This window comes from Globicephala melas, chromosome 19, assembly GCF_963455315.2.
Source record: "Globicephala melas chromosome 19, mGloMel1.2, whole genome shotgun sequence".
Taxonomy (NCBI): Eukaryota; Metazoa; Chordata; class Mammalia; order Artiodactyla; family Delphinidae; genus Globicephala; species Globicephala melas.
In genome coordinates this window covers 5,549,616-5,563,980 of record NC_083332.1, presented here as the reverse complement: position 1 = coordinate 5,563,980, position 14,365 = coordinate 5,549,616, and the positions used below count along the sequence as shown (strand labels likewise).

General features: G+C 41.1%; 2 protein-coding genes and 1 long non-coding RNA gene across 27 annotated transcripts in view; 2 read left to right on the top strand and 1 right to left on the bottom strand.

Moving 5' to 3' along the window:
• Positions 1-3,764, top strand: part of LOC132593969 (uncharacterized) — a 38,675-nt gene extending 34,911 nt beyond the window's left edge. Inside the window, exon 2 of the long non-coding RNA XR_009560085.1 lies at positions 1,203-3,764. This is a non-coding gene — a long non-coding RNA (uncharacterized lncRNA). The remainder of the gene's footprint in view (positions 1-1,202) is intronic.
• The window catches only part of ZNF577 (zinc finger protein 577), a 39,265-nt gene extending 27,849 nt beyond the window's left edge, over positions 1-11,416 (bottom strand). For all 24 annotated transcript variants that reach the window (XR_011376983.1, XR_011376978.1, XR_011376979.1 and 21 more), the window contains exons 1-3: positions 11,303-11,416; positions 5,164-5,301; positions 2,357-3,714 (exon numbers count right to left, since the gene is read on the bottom strand). Coding sequence is in view for 9 of the 24 variants with exons in the window: in XM_070044265.1 (XP_069900366.1) it covers positions 2,357-2,371 (15 nt within the window). In the remaining 15 variants the exon portion in view is untranslated. The remainder of the gene's footprint in view (positions 1-2,356; positions 3,715-5,163; positions 5,302-11,302) is intronic.
• Positions 11,417-11,539: 123 nt separating this feature from the next.
• The window catches only part of LOC115847694 (zinc finger protein 613), a 70,574-nt gene continuing 67,748 nt past the window's right edge, over positions 11,540-14,365 (top strand). Inside the window, exons 1-2 of one of the 2 annotated variants that reach the window (XM_060289163.2) lie at positions 11,540-11,628; positions 14,082-14,140. The gene's annotated coding sequence lies outside the window, so the exon portion shown is untranslated. The remainder of the gene's footprint in view (positions 11,629-14,081; positions 14,141-14,365) is intronic. The other variant, XM_060289158.2, reaches the window with a different exon arrangement.

The window sequence follows — 14,365 nt, the reverse complement described above, 5'->3', positions numbered from 1 at the left end:
TCACTGTGTTCTCACGTGGAAGGGTGAGGGATCTCTGTGCATTCTCTCTTATAAGGACACTAATCCCATTCGTGAAGGCCTCACCCTCATAACCTACACACCTCCCAAAGGTGCCACCTCCTAATACCATCATCTTTGGGGGTTTAAGATTTCAACATATGATTTTGGGGGGAACACAAACATTCAAACCACTGCCCCATGGAATTCTACAAGTTAGTCCTTTCCAGCCTAAAAAAGTACTAAAATAATATTTTCATAGAAATAAAAAACACTGTGCAGTAAGAATGTCTTTGTTTATAAGTATGAAAAATCTACCAATAATTTAGATATCCATCAGAGGCAGACAGGGTACGCTATACCTCCATGCTATGAAATACTATGCAAACATTAAAATCAATGAGGTAGACTTATTTTTCATTTTTATTTTTTAATTTATTTATTCAATTTATTCATTTTTGGCTTGTTGTGCCTTCGTTGCTGCATGCAGGCTTTCTCTAGTTGTGGTGAGTGGGGGCTACTCTTCGCTGTGGTGCACGTGCTTCACATTGCAGTTGCTTCTCTTGTTGTGGAGCACGGGCTGTAGGCATGCAGGCTTCAGTAGTTGTGGCACACGGGCTTAGCTGCTCTGCAGCATGTGGGATCTTCCCGGACCAGGGATCGAACCCGTCTCCCCTCCACTGGCAGGTGGATTCTTAACCACTGTGCCACCAGGTAAGTCCTCAATGAGGTAGTTTTAAATATACTGGTATCAATGACCTTCAATGAAAAAAATCAAGTCCCCAAATAGTATATACAGTATGATCCCAGACATGTGAAAAATCTTAATAATATATTCAGCTATATATGTATAAGGACACATTTCAGGCTGCTGCCAGAAATGATGATCTCCCAAGCCTGGAACCTTTTTCTATTACTGAAATGTTCCTTCTTCTTCTTCTATTAATGTAAATGTAAATATAGATATATTTTACCACACATCAATTATAGAAAGACACTGGTGGGAGACCCAAACTATTAATATTTGTTAACCTTTGGGTTGGGAGTTTGGCAAGAAAAGGTAAAACGGGATATTCTCTTTTGGTGCAGATACCTCTGTGTGCTTGAATCTCTTGCATGCAAATGTAGCCATGTATCATTTGAATAATTAAAATACAAAGACCAAACCAAGAATAATTGACTCTGACTTCATTTTTTGAACCTAGGGTTAAGAAGAAATAAAGGGAGAATTTTCGTCAATATCTGTTACACCAAGCTGCTCGCAAAGAATGGAACTGTCAGCTGTCTCCTGCCAAATCAATAACAAAAATCTGGTTGAGAGAATTCTTCTTCATGGAGGACAACTCAAAGGTCAAGCAGCCCATTAATTCTATTGGATAATCCAAGCTTTATTCCTGGGTAAAGTCAGACTATTAGAAGGCTCTATTGTCAAGGCACATTGCTTTAGAAGAATTTTGTCCAATTCAATTCTGCTCTGGAATGCCTAGTCCGAGGAGCACGATTAAGAAAAAGCCAAAGGAAACATCTTGGGCCTTTATTACAAAACTGATAACGAGAATTCTGTCTATCACAAAACGTCTCTGAAGAGCTAGCAAAAGAAATTTCTTAAGATTGAAGAGAGGACTTCGCTGGTGGTGCAGTGGTTAAGAATCCGTCTGTCAATGCAGGGGACACAGGTTTGATCCCTGGTCCGGGAAGATCCCACATGCCATGGAGCAAATAAGCCTGTGCATCACAACTACTGAGCCTGCGCTCTATAGCACGTGAGCCACAACTACTGAGCTCACATGCCACAACTACTGAAACCCACATACCTAGAGCCCGTGCTCTGCAACAAGAGAGGCCACCACAATGAGAAGCCCACGCACCACAATGAAGAGTAGACCCCGCTCGCTGCAACTGGAGAAAGCCTGTGCGTAGCAACAAAGACCCAACGCAGCCAAAAATAAATAAATATATATATTAAAAAAAAAAAAGATTGAAGAGTGGTGAAATGTGTACCTCCCCTAAAGAACTGGTGTGCCTTCTCCTCACAGACAATGCAAATCATGTAACGTTTCCTATTTTTCTTGTTATAATGGCTGCCAAAAAAAGTAGACTCAAGTTCAAAACTAAGGCAACCCGAGGGTCTTACACAGTCACCTACCTATGCTCCAACATTAAGGACTTTGTACGAACCTAGAGCCCTCATATCTTGCTTCTGAACTTGCCTTGATTTTAAGATTACAGGCTAAATTTATTTTCCAACAGATCCTGATTTTTATCAACATATACTGTTCCTCATTTCACCAGACTTTTTTAGAAGCATCCACAAGTCCACCGGGAAACAAAGGATAAAAATCAATAAAACAAACCTCACCTGGACATTGATCATCTTCTCCAGTTCTTAAGAAAGGGTGTGTCGGGAATTCCCTGGCAGTCCAGGGGTTAGGACTCTTGCGCTTTCACTGCCGAGGGTGTGAGTTCAATCCCTTGTCGGGGAACTAAGATCCCACAAGCCGAGCGGCTCGGCCAAAAAAAAAAAAAAAAAAGGCATGTAACTCTAGGGTGTGTTCTGGTGTTCTGTCTTCTGTCTCTGTGGGCCTGCCTGGAAGTTGTGGTCAGAGATCTCAGGTCAGGCTGCTGCCAGAAATGATGATCTCCCAAGCCTGGAACCTTCTTCTTCTTCTATTAGTGAAATATTCCTTCTTCTTCTTCTATTACTAGAACCTGTGAACTCAAGAGCAAATTCAATGATTGAGCCTGGGACCACAGCTCTCTCTCCCTTGCTATGTGGACTCACACTAAGAGAAGGCCCCAATATTTCATGTCTCTTTAACCTTCTGAAAGCTTTTACATCATGGGGCTGTGCCTCACAGGAAGATATGGAATGGGCGAGAGGAATGCCTTTTATTTTTGTAAAGTTGGAAGAGAGTGAATGTGGAAGAGGAGATGGGAAACAAAAACCAGCTCATGGTCTTGTCACATAGGTCCATTTCAGAAAAGATAAAGTACAAAAATGGTGGCTCTATAAACAACAAGGTCCTACTGTATAGCACAGGGAAATATATTCAATATCCTATGATAAACCATACTGGAAAAGAATACAAAAAAAAGGAATGTATATATATGTATGGCTGGATCACTTTGCTGTACAGCTGAAATTAACACAATATTGTAAAACAACTATACTTCAAAAAAAAATTTTAAAAAAAGGTGGCTCTGGAAACTGACTTAAAACCACCTGAGCCCACATACATCTAAATTTTCTGTTTACTGTACTGAGGCAATTATCCCAGTTTAAAGATCAATGTACTTAACAGATCACAAGCCATATCTTATGTAATCCTCAACACTGTTCTGTAAGGTCTTCATTATTATCTCCAATTTTAAACACCAGTAAGTTGAAGCTTGGTCGGGTGAAGCGTGTTGCCCAAGTTAACACCCTTCCTCAGGAGCAATGTGGGAATCTGCATTCATATCTGTGCCTCTCCATTATGACACTTCCCTCTTCCAACAGCCTCACAATACAAACTTGTTCTCTTTCTCAGGCACTTTAAGAACTAAACTTCCCTGGTGTATCATACTGTGAGGGGGCCATACAGTCACAGTTGCAAAAACAGGACCTTTGGAATCAGCTCTTGTCATATTCCCTGTGCACATCCAGACAGCTCCCTCCACACAAGGAATGCAAAGGAAGCCCCATCCGTGCCTCTGGTTCAATCCTTGGTTGGGGAACTAAGTCCCACATGCAGGAAAAAAAAAAAAAAGAAAGAAAACAAAAGAAACTCACACTCTGAGGACACGAACACCATAAGGTCAATTTGAATTTTGCTTCCATCCCATGAGGCAGCAAATTATTCTTAAAGACTCTCTTGAGCTCTCCTGAATCCTCCACATCCAGAGAGCACGTCTCTGCCCATTCTCTGACCAATTACTGGTAAACATACTGGTGAACATGCACACCACCCCCATCTCCAATCCTGAGACCACTCTGTCCCAGCCCCAGCCCTTCAGTCTAGCGTCCCTGCAGTGCAGCCCAAAAAGAGATGGTACACATCTCAAGTGCAGAACTCCTTATGGATAGGAGAGAGGTAGGAAGAGGTGGTTAGGCTGGAATGGGTTGGAACTGAGATCTCTACTGTGGGAGGATGAAGGACCCAACGATTCCCAGAAGCTCCTTGCCTGACTTTCCCTCACACCCAGCAGATCAGAGCTGCACCAAATGCTCATGCCTGGAACACATCAGTGAAACTGAGAATAGCAATGGAACTACCCCCATTGGTAAGACTAATCTGCATTTCCTACCAAACTGAGGTTAAGGTCAAGTTCCCAGGTGGATGGTTACTGAAATAAAATAGGCATTTTCTTAACAAAGAGGGCAGGGATGTCAGGTTGGCAGCCAAGAGTAGCCAATAAATAATACGTTAGGGGGAAGAAGTCTAAATGGTATTGAAAAAACAGTTCATTAAATTTGGTACTGCTTTTGCTACAAACCCATAATAGGCTTGGAATGGAGTGGCTACTTTCCTTAGACTCGCTGGGGTCCAATAGATAGCCTGGGGAAATAGATAGCCGGCCTTTGTCCTGGGTTCCTGGCACACAGGTCCTAAAACCCTTGGAATCTCTGCAGTTACAAGAGTATCTTTTGTATGCTAATGAGATTATAGTGGCTGGCGCCCAGAACGACCAAGGCATGATTAAAGGGTTGAAATATTGAGCCCCATCACTGGCCCTCTGGGGAAGGGAGAGGGACTGGAGATCGAGCCTAACCATCAATGGACAATGATTTAATCAAGCACGCCTATGTAATGGAACCTCCATTAAAATTCTTAAACCACAGGGTTTGGAGAGCTTCTGCGGTGCTGAACATTCTGAGGTGCCTGGAGGGTGGTCAACCCAAGTCCATGGAGCCAGAAGCTCCTATTATCAGGACTCATCTGGACCTTGCCCTGTGTACCTCTTCATCTGGCTGTTCTTCTGTATCCTTTATCTGGTAATATCCTTAACTAGTAATAGTAAAGTGTCTTCCTGAGTTCAGTGAGCTGTTCTGGTAAATTACTGAACTGGAGCGGGAGGCATGGAAACCTCCAACTTATAGCCAGCTGGCCAGAATTACTGGTGGCACCCTGAGACTTGCAACTGACATCTGAAGTGGGGGCAGTCGTGTGGGACTGAACCCTTAACCTGTGGCGGAGGAGGTCTCTGCTGAATCCTGGTAGTGCCAGAACTGAGGTGAACTGTAGGACACCCAGTAGGACATCCAGGGAGTTGGAGAACTGGCCGGTGTGGGGGAAAAGTCAGGCACATTTGGTGTCAGTAACACTGTGAAAAAAAAAAAAAAACAACTCACTGATAAAAAAAACAATAATGAACAAAATCTCTGGTAAAAGGATATATAAAGTATAACATAACTTATGTAAACTTGTAAAACACACAAAAATATTATATATTGTTTGTACACACACACTTAAAAGTCCAAAAATAATCATTATGTAAAATTCCAAGTTAGTGGTTACATCTAGGGAGGAAGAGAAAGGAATGGAGTTGGGACCTGTAGTTGACATTTTAATTGTACATGTAACGCTTTATTTCTTTCCAAACTTAAAGAAGAAAAAAGGGAAAAGATTTAAAGCAAAACAAAAACAAAGCAAACATTAAACACTTTATATGCTCAACTGAGAGCCAGTGACACTTTGTAAGCATTCCTCAGAGGGGGTGCAAGAATCACTGTTTTCATTCATCACTGGTCCGACCATGCTTCCAAATGCAATTAGAAAAAAGAATCAAATAGCAATTGTTAATAGTAGAAAAAAAGAGTTAAATAACCTTCTGCACAATATTACTATAGACCCAGAAAACACAAGTAATTGAAATGGACAGTAATAAAAAATAAGAGTTTAGTTAGTGCTTGAAACTGACATGAAAAATGATAACACTCCTTTAGATAAATACTGTAAGTATTATATGATAGAATATTACTGGGGGATATTCCCACATTATATACTGAACATTTTCAAAATAAAATCGCTTCTGATCCAACATTCAGTTTTGGGGAATTTATGCAAAGAAAACAGTGGCAAAGTGAGCAAACATATATGTAAGGTTCGCAAAACATATGTAAGGTCCACTGAGAGACGATTAATTGAATGAATAGTTACAATCCAACTAATGGAAAACTCTGTAATAATTTAAAATTTTAACATACTTCCCGAAATTAAAAATGTCCATAATATACAACTCAGTGAACAAAGCACATTTCTACCCATTATGTATCATATGATTCTGTATTTCACAAAAGGAAATATAATAATGTTAAAATTATTATGGTAGGGGCTGCCCTGGTGGCTCAGTGGTTAAGAATCCGCCTGCCAATGCAGGGGACATGGGTTTGATCCCTGGTCCGGGAAGATCCCACATGCCACGGAGCAACTAAGCCCGTGTGCCACAACTACTGAGCCTGTGCTCTAGAGCCCGCATGCTACGACTACTGAGCCCGTGCACCACAACTTCTGAAGCCCACAAGCCTAGAGTCCATGCTCCACAACAAGAGAAGCCATCAAACGAGAAGGCTGCGCACCGCAATGAAGAGTAGCTCCCGTTCGCCACAACTAGAGAAAGCCCACGCGCAGCAACAAAGACCCAACGCAGTCAAAAATAAATAAATAAAATTTTAAAAATTATATAAAAAATTATTATGGTTGGTCCAATAGATTAGGATGTGAATTTTACATCTTTTTCAATGAGCACAAAATATTTTAAATTGAAATAAAAAATTTAAATTTAAAAATTTTAAATTAAAAACATCCCCACTTGAAATAAAAGTAAAGATGTTGCCAAGTCATTATAAATCAATAACCATATATGCTTTGGAAGGAATGGAGGGAAGGCAGAAGGGAACAAGTCATTTGTCCCATAGGATATACTACCCTCTGGATTTGGCTGATTGCTTCCTTATCCTTCCTCACCTCCCCTACTCTCAATTTTTCCTATAAACTGGGTAGTTAAATTAGAGGTTTGATTATTTCTATATCTAACCTTTTAGGCAAGAATCCTTCATTAATGATGCTGTATGCTTCTTAGCACAACATATTGAGACATGAGGACAAAATAAAAAATGGAAGAGGGACTGTTATAGAATAAAAGGGATCTAATGGATAAACAACAAGCTCCTACTGTATAGCACAGGGAACTGTATTCAATATCCTGTAATAAAACATAATGGAAAGGAACATGAAAAAGAATATATATACATATAACTGAATCACTTTGCTAGACAGCAGAAATTAACACAACGTTGTAAATCAACTATACTTCAATAAGGTAAGTTTAAAATAAAATAAGATAAAATAAAAGGGACCTAAGAGATATAAGAAGCAAACGTAACACACGTACATTACTTGGATCATGATGCAAATAATCCAATGTTAAATGACAACTTTGAGATGATCATAAAAACACTGAATATGGACTGGATATTGGATGAAATAAAAGAATTGTTATTAACTTTGATACATTTGAAAACAACCTTCTGGTTATAAAATTTTTTAATGACCTTACAAGTTTGAGATGCATACTGGAAGATTTACAAGTTTAAGGACATGAAACCTTGGATTTGCTATGAAACGCTCCAAAGGAAAAACAAAAGTGGTGGCGGCACAGATGAGCATGATTGGCCACGCTGAAGCCGAGTGATGGGTACATATTATACTATTCTCTCTACTGTGAGTTTCCATGAAAAAAAGAAGAAAAAAGTCATTAGGGCTTTATGAGTTCTACTTAATCTGTACAGTACACATGATGCCAATATTATGTAAACTCTCACACATCACAGAAAACGATGAAAAGTTTCTCAACTAATTGTATGAAGCAGGCATTTCAAAATACTAATTGATAGATTAGAAGAAAGAGACCTATAGAGATAGATGTTTATTCATTGATTTTCATCCTTCCTTCTTTTCTAACATATGTATTTGAGGCTATAAATTCCCTCCACTGACTCCTTTAGTTGAATTCAACAAGAACTGACATGTAGGATTATTATTAAAATGCAATTCACTCAACTATATCTCAATTTTAAAAATGCAATTTCAGACATTTCCACTGTAATTATTTTTGATTCGTGGATGATTTAGATGGGTTATGGCATACTTGCCAAACAAATGGGGAAATTCTAGGTGTTGTTTTGGTATTGCTTTAGAGCTTAATTCCACTGCAGTTAAAGAAAATATTCTGTATGATTTCAATCCTTTGAAATTTGTTTAGACTTGCTTTATGGCCCACCATACAGTAACTTTTTAGAAATGTTCTATGTGCGTTTGAGAAAAACTGTTGAGTGGAGAGTTTTATATTGGTCAGTTTTTTAATCACGTTATTCTAATCTTTTAGGGGTCAGCACTGGTGGGCTGGTGACCTGTTTTTGTAAATAATGTTTTCTTAGAACACAGGCACACCCATTTTTTTATGTATTCTCAAAAGCTCCTTTCATGTTATGGTGGCGGAGTTGCATAGGTACAGACAGAGATCACTGGGCTTGTAGAGCTTAAAATATTTACTGTCTTACAGAAAAAGTTTGCTGGCCCATTAATCTATAGCCTTCTGGATTTTTGTCTCCTTGGTCTCTGTTACTGAGACAGGTATATTAATATGTACCTGTTACGACTGAGCATTTGTCATTTCTCCTTGTATCTAGCATACCTTATACTTCAGGAATTCTTCTAAGTACATATCCAACAGCACCAAAATACATGTACAAAAATGTTCACATAAGCATTATTCATAATAGCCATGAGCCAGTAACAAGCCAAATGTCTATGAATAGCAGAATGGATAAATAAACTGGGGTATAGTCATAGAACGGAATACTATACAGCAATAGAAAGAAACAATCTACTGCTATATGCAATAACTTAGATGAATTTCACAACAAAATACTGAACAAAGGAAGCCAGACACAAAAGAACATGTACTGTATGATTCTACTCATATAAAGTTAACAATCAGGCTATTTAATATGATGTTTTTAGGATAATAATTGCCTCTGGAGAGGAGGGAGGAGATAAGGATGAGGTGGGGGCTTCTAAGGTGCTGTAATATTCTATTCTTTAATTTTTCTCATTATACTTGAAAAAAACTTTTAAAGGAAAGTACAGATCAGTTTCACCTATAAATTTTCACAAAATTTTTTTTAAATTTCAAGCAAAAGATGGAACAGTATAATTAAACGTCATGTACAAAAAAAAAACCCAACAAAGAACAGTATAATCAAACTCCACACATCCATCATGTGACTTCAATAATTATCAACTCAAATCTAATTCTTTTTATCTACACCACCACTCACTTCCCCACAACCACTAGATTATTTCCCACCACACGCATTATTTTTGAAGCAAATCCAAAACATCTTTTTATTTCTAGATGCAAAAATATTAAATAAAATATTAACAAATAGAATCCAGCCCCATGTTAAAAAAACAAATCATTATGAACAAGTATGGTTTCTTCTAGGAATATAAGATATTGGGAAATCTAGCAACATAAATCAAAGAAAATTTTAAAGAGAAAGAAATTATGAATGAAAATAAAATTAAAAAGCCTTTGAGGAGAATCTAATATACAGCATAGTGATTACAGTTAATAATACTGTATTATATACTTGAAAGTTGTTTTTAAAAAAAGTAGATCCTTAATGTTCTCACCACGAAAAAGAAATGCTAATTATGTGACATGATGCAGATGTTAGCTAACTTATGGTGGTTTGTTTTGCAATATATAAGTGTATCAAATCAACACGTTGTACACCTTTAAACTTATAGAATGTTTTATGTCAATTACATCTCAATAAAGCTGGGGGTGGGGAAGCCCTGGAGAAAGAATAATAACTTGATAAAGTGCAGGTACCATTTATGTATCCAGACTATACCATGTGCCAGGCACTACACTTTGTACTTAAAGAACTTTTGCTCATTTAATCTTTCTAACAGCTATGAAGTGGGAACCATGACAACTTTCTTCACAACAGATGAAGCTTAACTCAGTGATTAACCTACCCAGGTCAGAGGCAGAAGCAGGTTCTTCTTACTCCAGTCCCATCACTTTCTACCTGGCCAACATTATTTGCAGATGACAAAAATGCTCAACTAGAAAAGATGAAGTAATCAATTTGAAGCTATCAGTAATAACATGAGTGGAATGAGGTGACAAAATCAGCATATCTTTTTAATTTTTTGTAGATTACATAAAAGAAACAAAAAAGAGGGAGCGGGGTCATATGGGGAAAAAATGACACCATTTACAGTTACAACAAAAGTGTAAACTACTTACAAATAAACATAATAAAACATGTCCAAGACACAAACAAAAAAAATCACAGCTGGTCAAAGAAAAAACAAAAAAACTTGAGTTAGAGGAAATCCATCACGTGTTCCTGAAAGGGTAGTACCTAGATCTACATCAGTTCTACCTCAACCAAAACACCCAGGTGATGGAACATAACTGGAACAGTTTTTGTTTTTGTTTTTGCGGTACGTGGGCCTCTCACTGTTGTGGCCTCTCCCGTTGCGGAGCACAAGCTCCGGACGCGCAGGCTCAGCGGCCATGGCTCAAGAGCCCAGCCGCTCGTGAGCACGTGGGATCCTCCCGGACCGGGGCACGAACCCGTGTCCCCTGAATCGGCAGGCGGACTCTCAACCACTGCGCCACCAGGGAAGCCCTGGAACAGTTTTTTCAAAAGAAAAGAAAGAAGAAAACGTCCAAAGAGTTTGTAATATGGAAATGGTTATGACAGGAAGTTAGATAAAAATATATAAAATTATACCAATACCTACACACCTGATCCCAACGCTAAAAATGAGATATACTAAATTTAAACAAGAGTTGTTTTCTGGAGGCGTATTTAGGAGGATGAGAATGTCATTACTTGGGTCGGGATGAACCCGAAAACCTATTTTCAATAGGAATATACAGTAAACATGGACGCAAGAAGACCAGAAACCCCATTTCTAAATTAAATATGCGATAAGCTCCCCAAACGCTGTCCCCAACACAGATACGACTCCCAATCCCCCCAACCTCAGCCACCCCAAACGCCACTCTCCAAAGAACCTCCTAAGTTCTCGTCGCAACACGGAACCCCGTGACCTCCCTTTCCATGGGGAACTCTCAACACGGATTCCCCGACTGATCCGCTAACACACAACACCCCAGCGAGGATCACCACTCGCTTCCCCCCAAGACCGACCTCTACGTCGTTTGGAACAAAAACAGCAAAACACCCCAACGCGCTCTCCCTGGCCCCGAGACACGCCCAGAACCGGACACTGACCTGATGGATGAACCCCGTCTTCACCGTTGGAGGCAAATCACGATACCGCTGTTCTAAACACTTTGCCTCAATGTCTGCAGCCCGGCGACCAACCCACGCGGCGGACACGACCCTCTGAAGCTGAAAGGATGGTGGCCGACGAGGTCCAAAAACCGCAGTTCCAGAGACCCCCCCCCCCCGGAATCTGGCTCCTCCTGGTCCTTCTATGACGCAATATTTCCGCGCCGGTTTCGAGGGTCTTTACCGGGAGCCGCCATCTTCCCACGCACTGCCGAACGACGGGGGAGGTCTTCCTTTTCCTGCATTCCGCGGGACGGTCAAAAACGGTGAGAAGCAGTTGAAAACGACCTATTTCACCCCCTTTCCAGGTCACTTGATCCGTTGGGCCCCGACTTTGCAGCATTCGCCAGGGGCGCTGCACAAAAGCTTAGCTTCTCAGAAAGTCAAGCCTGCCCGGATCTCTGCAGGGAGCGCAGAGATGGTCGCGGACATGAAGGCACTTTGATTTAAAGGATAAAGAGAAGCTAACAAGCGCAACCATCTCAAAGAAATTTAGGGGCGGGGGGAGGGACCCAAGCCAAGCCTAGCAACAATTGAAGGAGAACCGGCTAGTGGAATGCTGGGTGGAGGGGGTGTTGGAGGAAGCTGCATTTAAGGCCATTGTAGGGTTTAGGGAACCGCTGAGGAGGGCATTGGTCTGAGAGTGGGCAAAGCGCAGGATTATACAGCTCTTGTTCTGACTGGTGTGGAGGGAAATGGGGAACACGGCATCAGGGGCTGGCAAAAGGGGCTGAGGCTGCGAAGAAGCGTGGTTCCCCCAACCACGGTGGGAAGAGCCAGGGCTTCCACAAAGATGGGAAATACTTTAAAGCAAAAGCTCTGAGAAAGGGACTTCCCTGGTGGCGCAGTGGTTAAGAATCCACCTGCCAATGCAGGGGACACCGGTTCGAGCCCTGGTCCAGGAAGACCCCACATGCCGCAGAGCAGCTAAGCCAGTGTGCCACAACTACTGAGCCTGCGCCCGGCAGCCACAACTGCTGAGCCCGTGTGGCACAACTACTGGAGCCTGGGCACCTAGAGCCCGTGCTTTGCAGCAAGAGAAGCCCCCGCACCGCAACGAATAGTACCCCCCCCCCCGCCGCAATTAGAAAAAACCTGCGCGCAGCAACGAAGATCCAATGCAGCCAAAAATAAAATTAAATAAATAAATTTATTTTTTTTAAAAAAAAGCTCTGACAAAGGGAAGTGATTCTGTTAAGTATTGCAGCCCAACTGATTAAACCCCACTCCCTATAATTGTACAACCTGGCTCAGAGAACCTTCGAAGTAAAGAGGTTAATCATTCATTTATTGACCCAGCAGATGTTTATAAAATGCGTACTGTGTGGCAAACAGAGGTCTGGGTGCTGGAAATATGAAAGGTATAAAAGCAGACAAAAATAACACTTTTTTTTCGTGGAGCTGTACATTGTACTGTTACAGACCAGGGTTCTTGGACTCTTTAATCAATAGAAATTGGTAACAGGCCAGATAAGAAACTCAGGCAAGGCTTTATTGTGACTGGTGCTGCAGCAGGAGGGAGAGAAAACAAGTAACAGGTTCCCTTTCTTGCTGGGGGTAGGGGGGTGGGGAGTTGTTCCCTTAAATGGGATGAGGGTAGGGCGCAGGTCTAGGCGTGGGGCAGGAGGGTGGTTTAGGTAGTCTGCCCATCCCCTGTAGGGCTGTGTGCAGGGATTAAGCACAGGACCCTGGCTTTTGCTCTCAGTACCTCAGAAGTGGCAGTTGGATTTTGGTCTTGTATCTTGTTCATAATTAGCCCCAACTGTGCATGTACAGCAGTTATTTTTAGTCCCTTCTATTGTAGTTTCATTGTATTCTGTTGCGGGAGGAGACTTTTGTCCAGGTGCAAGCACTGCAGCAAAGTGTCCCAGATTCCAGCCTGTCTCACTACTGGTGTGCAGAATGGAAAAGTAAAGTTACTTGGTTTTATTTCCTCATTGTAGCGAGTGTTATGATTCCCACCTACAACTGTGACCTAAAATTCCTGGAGGGTAGAGCATTGAACAAAAGACTTTAGTCTGAAGCCTTAAGATCTAATGGAATTTTTTTCTCTAGGTTTTGGATTTGCGTGGGACATGTCACCCCTTTTTTCCTTACTATTTATCTCTCTTAGAATGGGAATATCTATCCCACCTCTGTCCCACCATTGTATTTTGGAAGCACATAACTTACCTGTTTTCAGGGGTCTAAAGCTGGAGAGGAGTTTTGCCTCACGGTGAATTGTACCTCAAGTCTTACACATATCTGACTTAGATGAGACTTCGGATATAGACTTTTTTTTTTTTAACATTGTATTTTATTTTATTTTGGCTGCATTGGGTTTTCGTTGCTGTGTGGACTTTCTCTAGTTGCGGCGACTGGGGGCTACTCTTTGTTGCAGTGCATGGGTTTCTCATTGCTGTGGTTTCTCTTGTTGCAGAGCATGGGCTCTAGGCGCATGGCTTCAGTAGTTGCGCTGATGGGCTTAGTTGCTCCACGGCATGTGGGATCTTCCCATCCCAGGGATCGAACCCATGTCCCCTGCACTGGCAGGCAGATTTCGACCACTGCACCACCAGAGAAGGCCTGGATATAGATTTTAGAGTTAACGTTGGAATGAGTTAAGACTTTTGGGGCTGTTGGGATGGAATGTATGTATTTTGCATGCAAGAGGGACATGAAATGGAGGGGACAGGGCCAGTGGAGGAATATTATGGACTGAATGTTTGTGTCTCCTCAGATTCACATATTGAAGCCCTAAGACCCAGTGTGGCTTTAATCAGAGATGGGGCTCCTAAGGTAAGTAATTAAGGTTAAATGAGGTTGTAAGTGTGGGGCTCCAGGAAGTTTAGTGTCCTTATTTATAAGAAGAGAAACCAGAAAGCAGTGTCTCACCAGAAACTATATCTGCTGGAACCTAGATCTTGGACTTCTAGCCTCTGGAACTATGAGAAAATTAATTTCTGTTGTTTAAGCCACCTACTCTGGTATTTTGTTATGGCAACAAGAGCAGTCTAATACAGT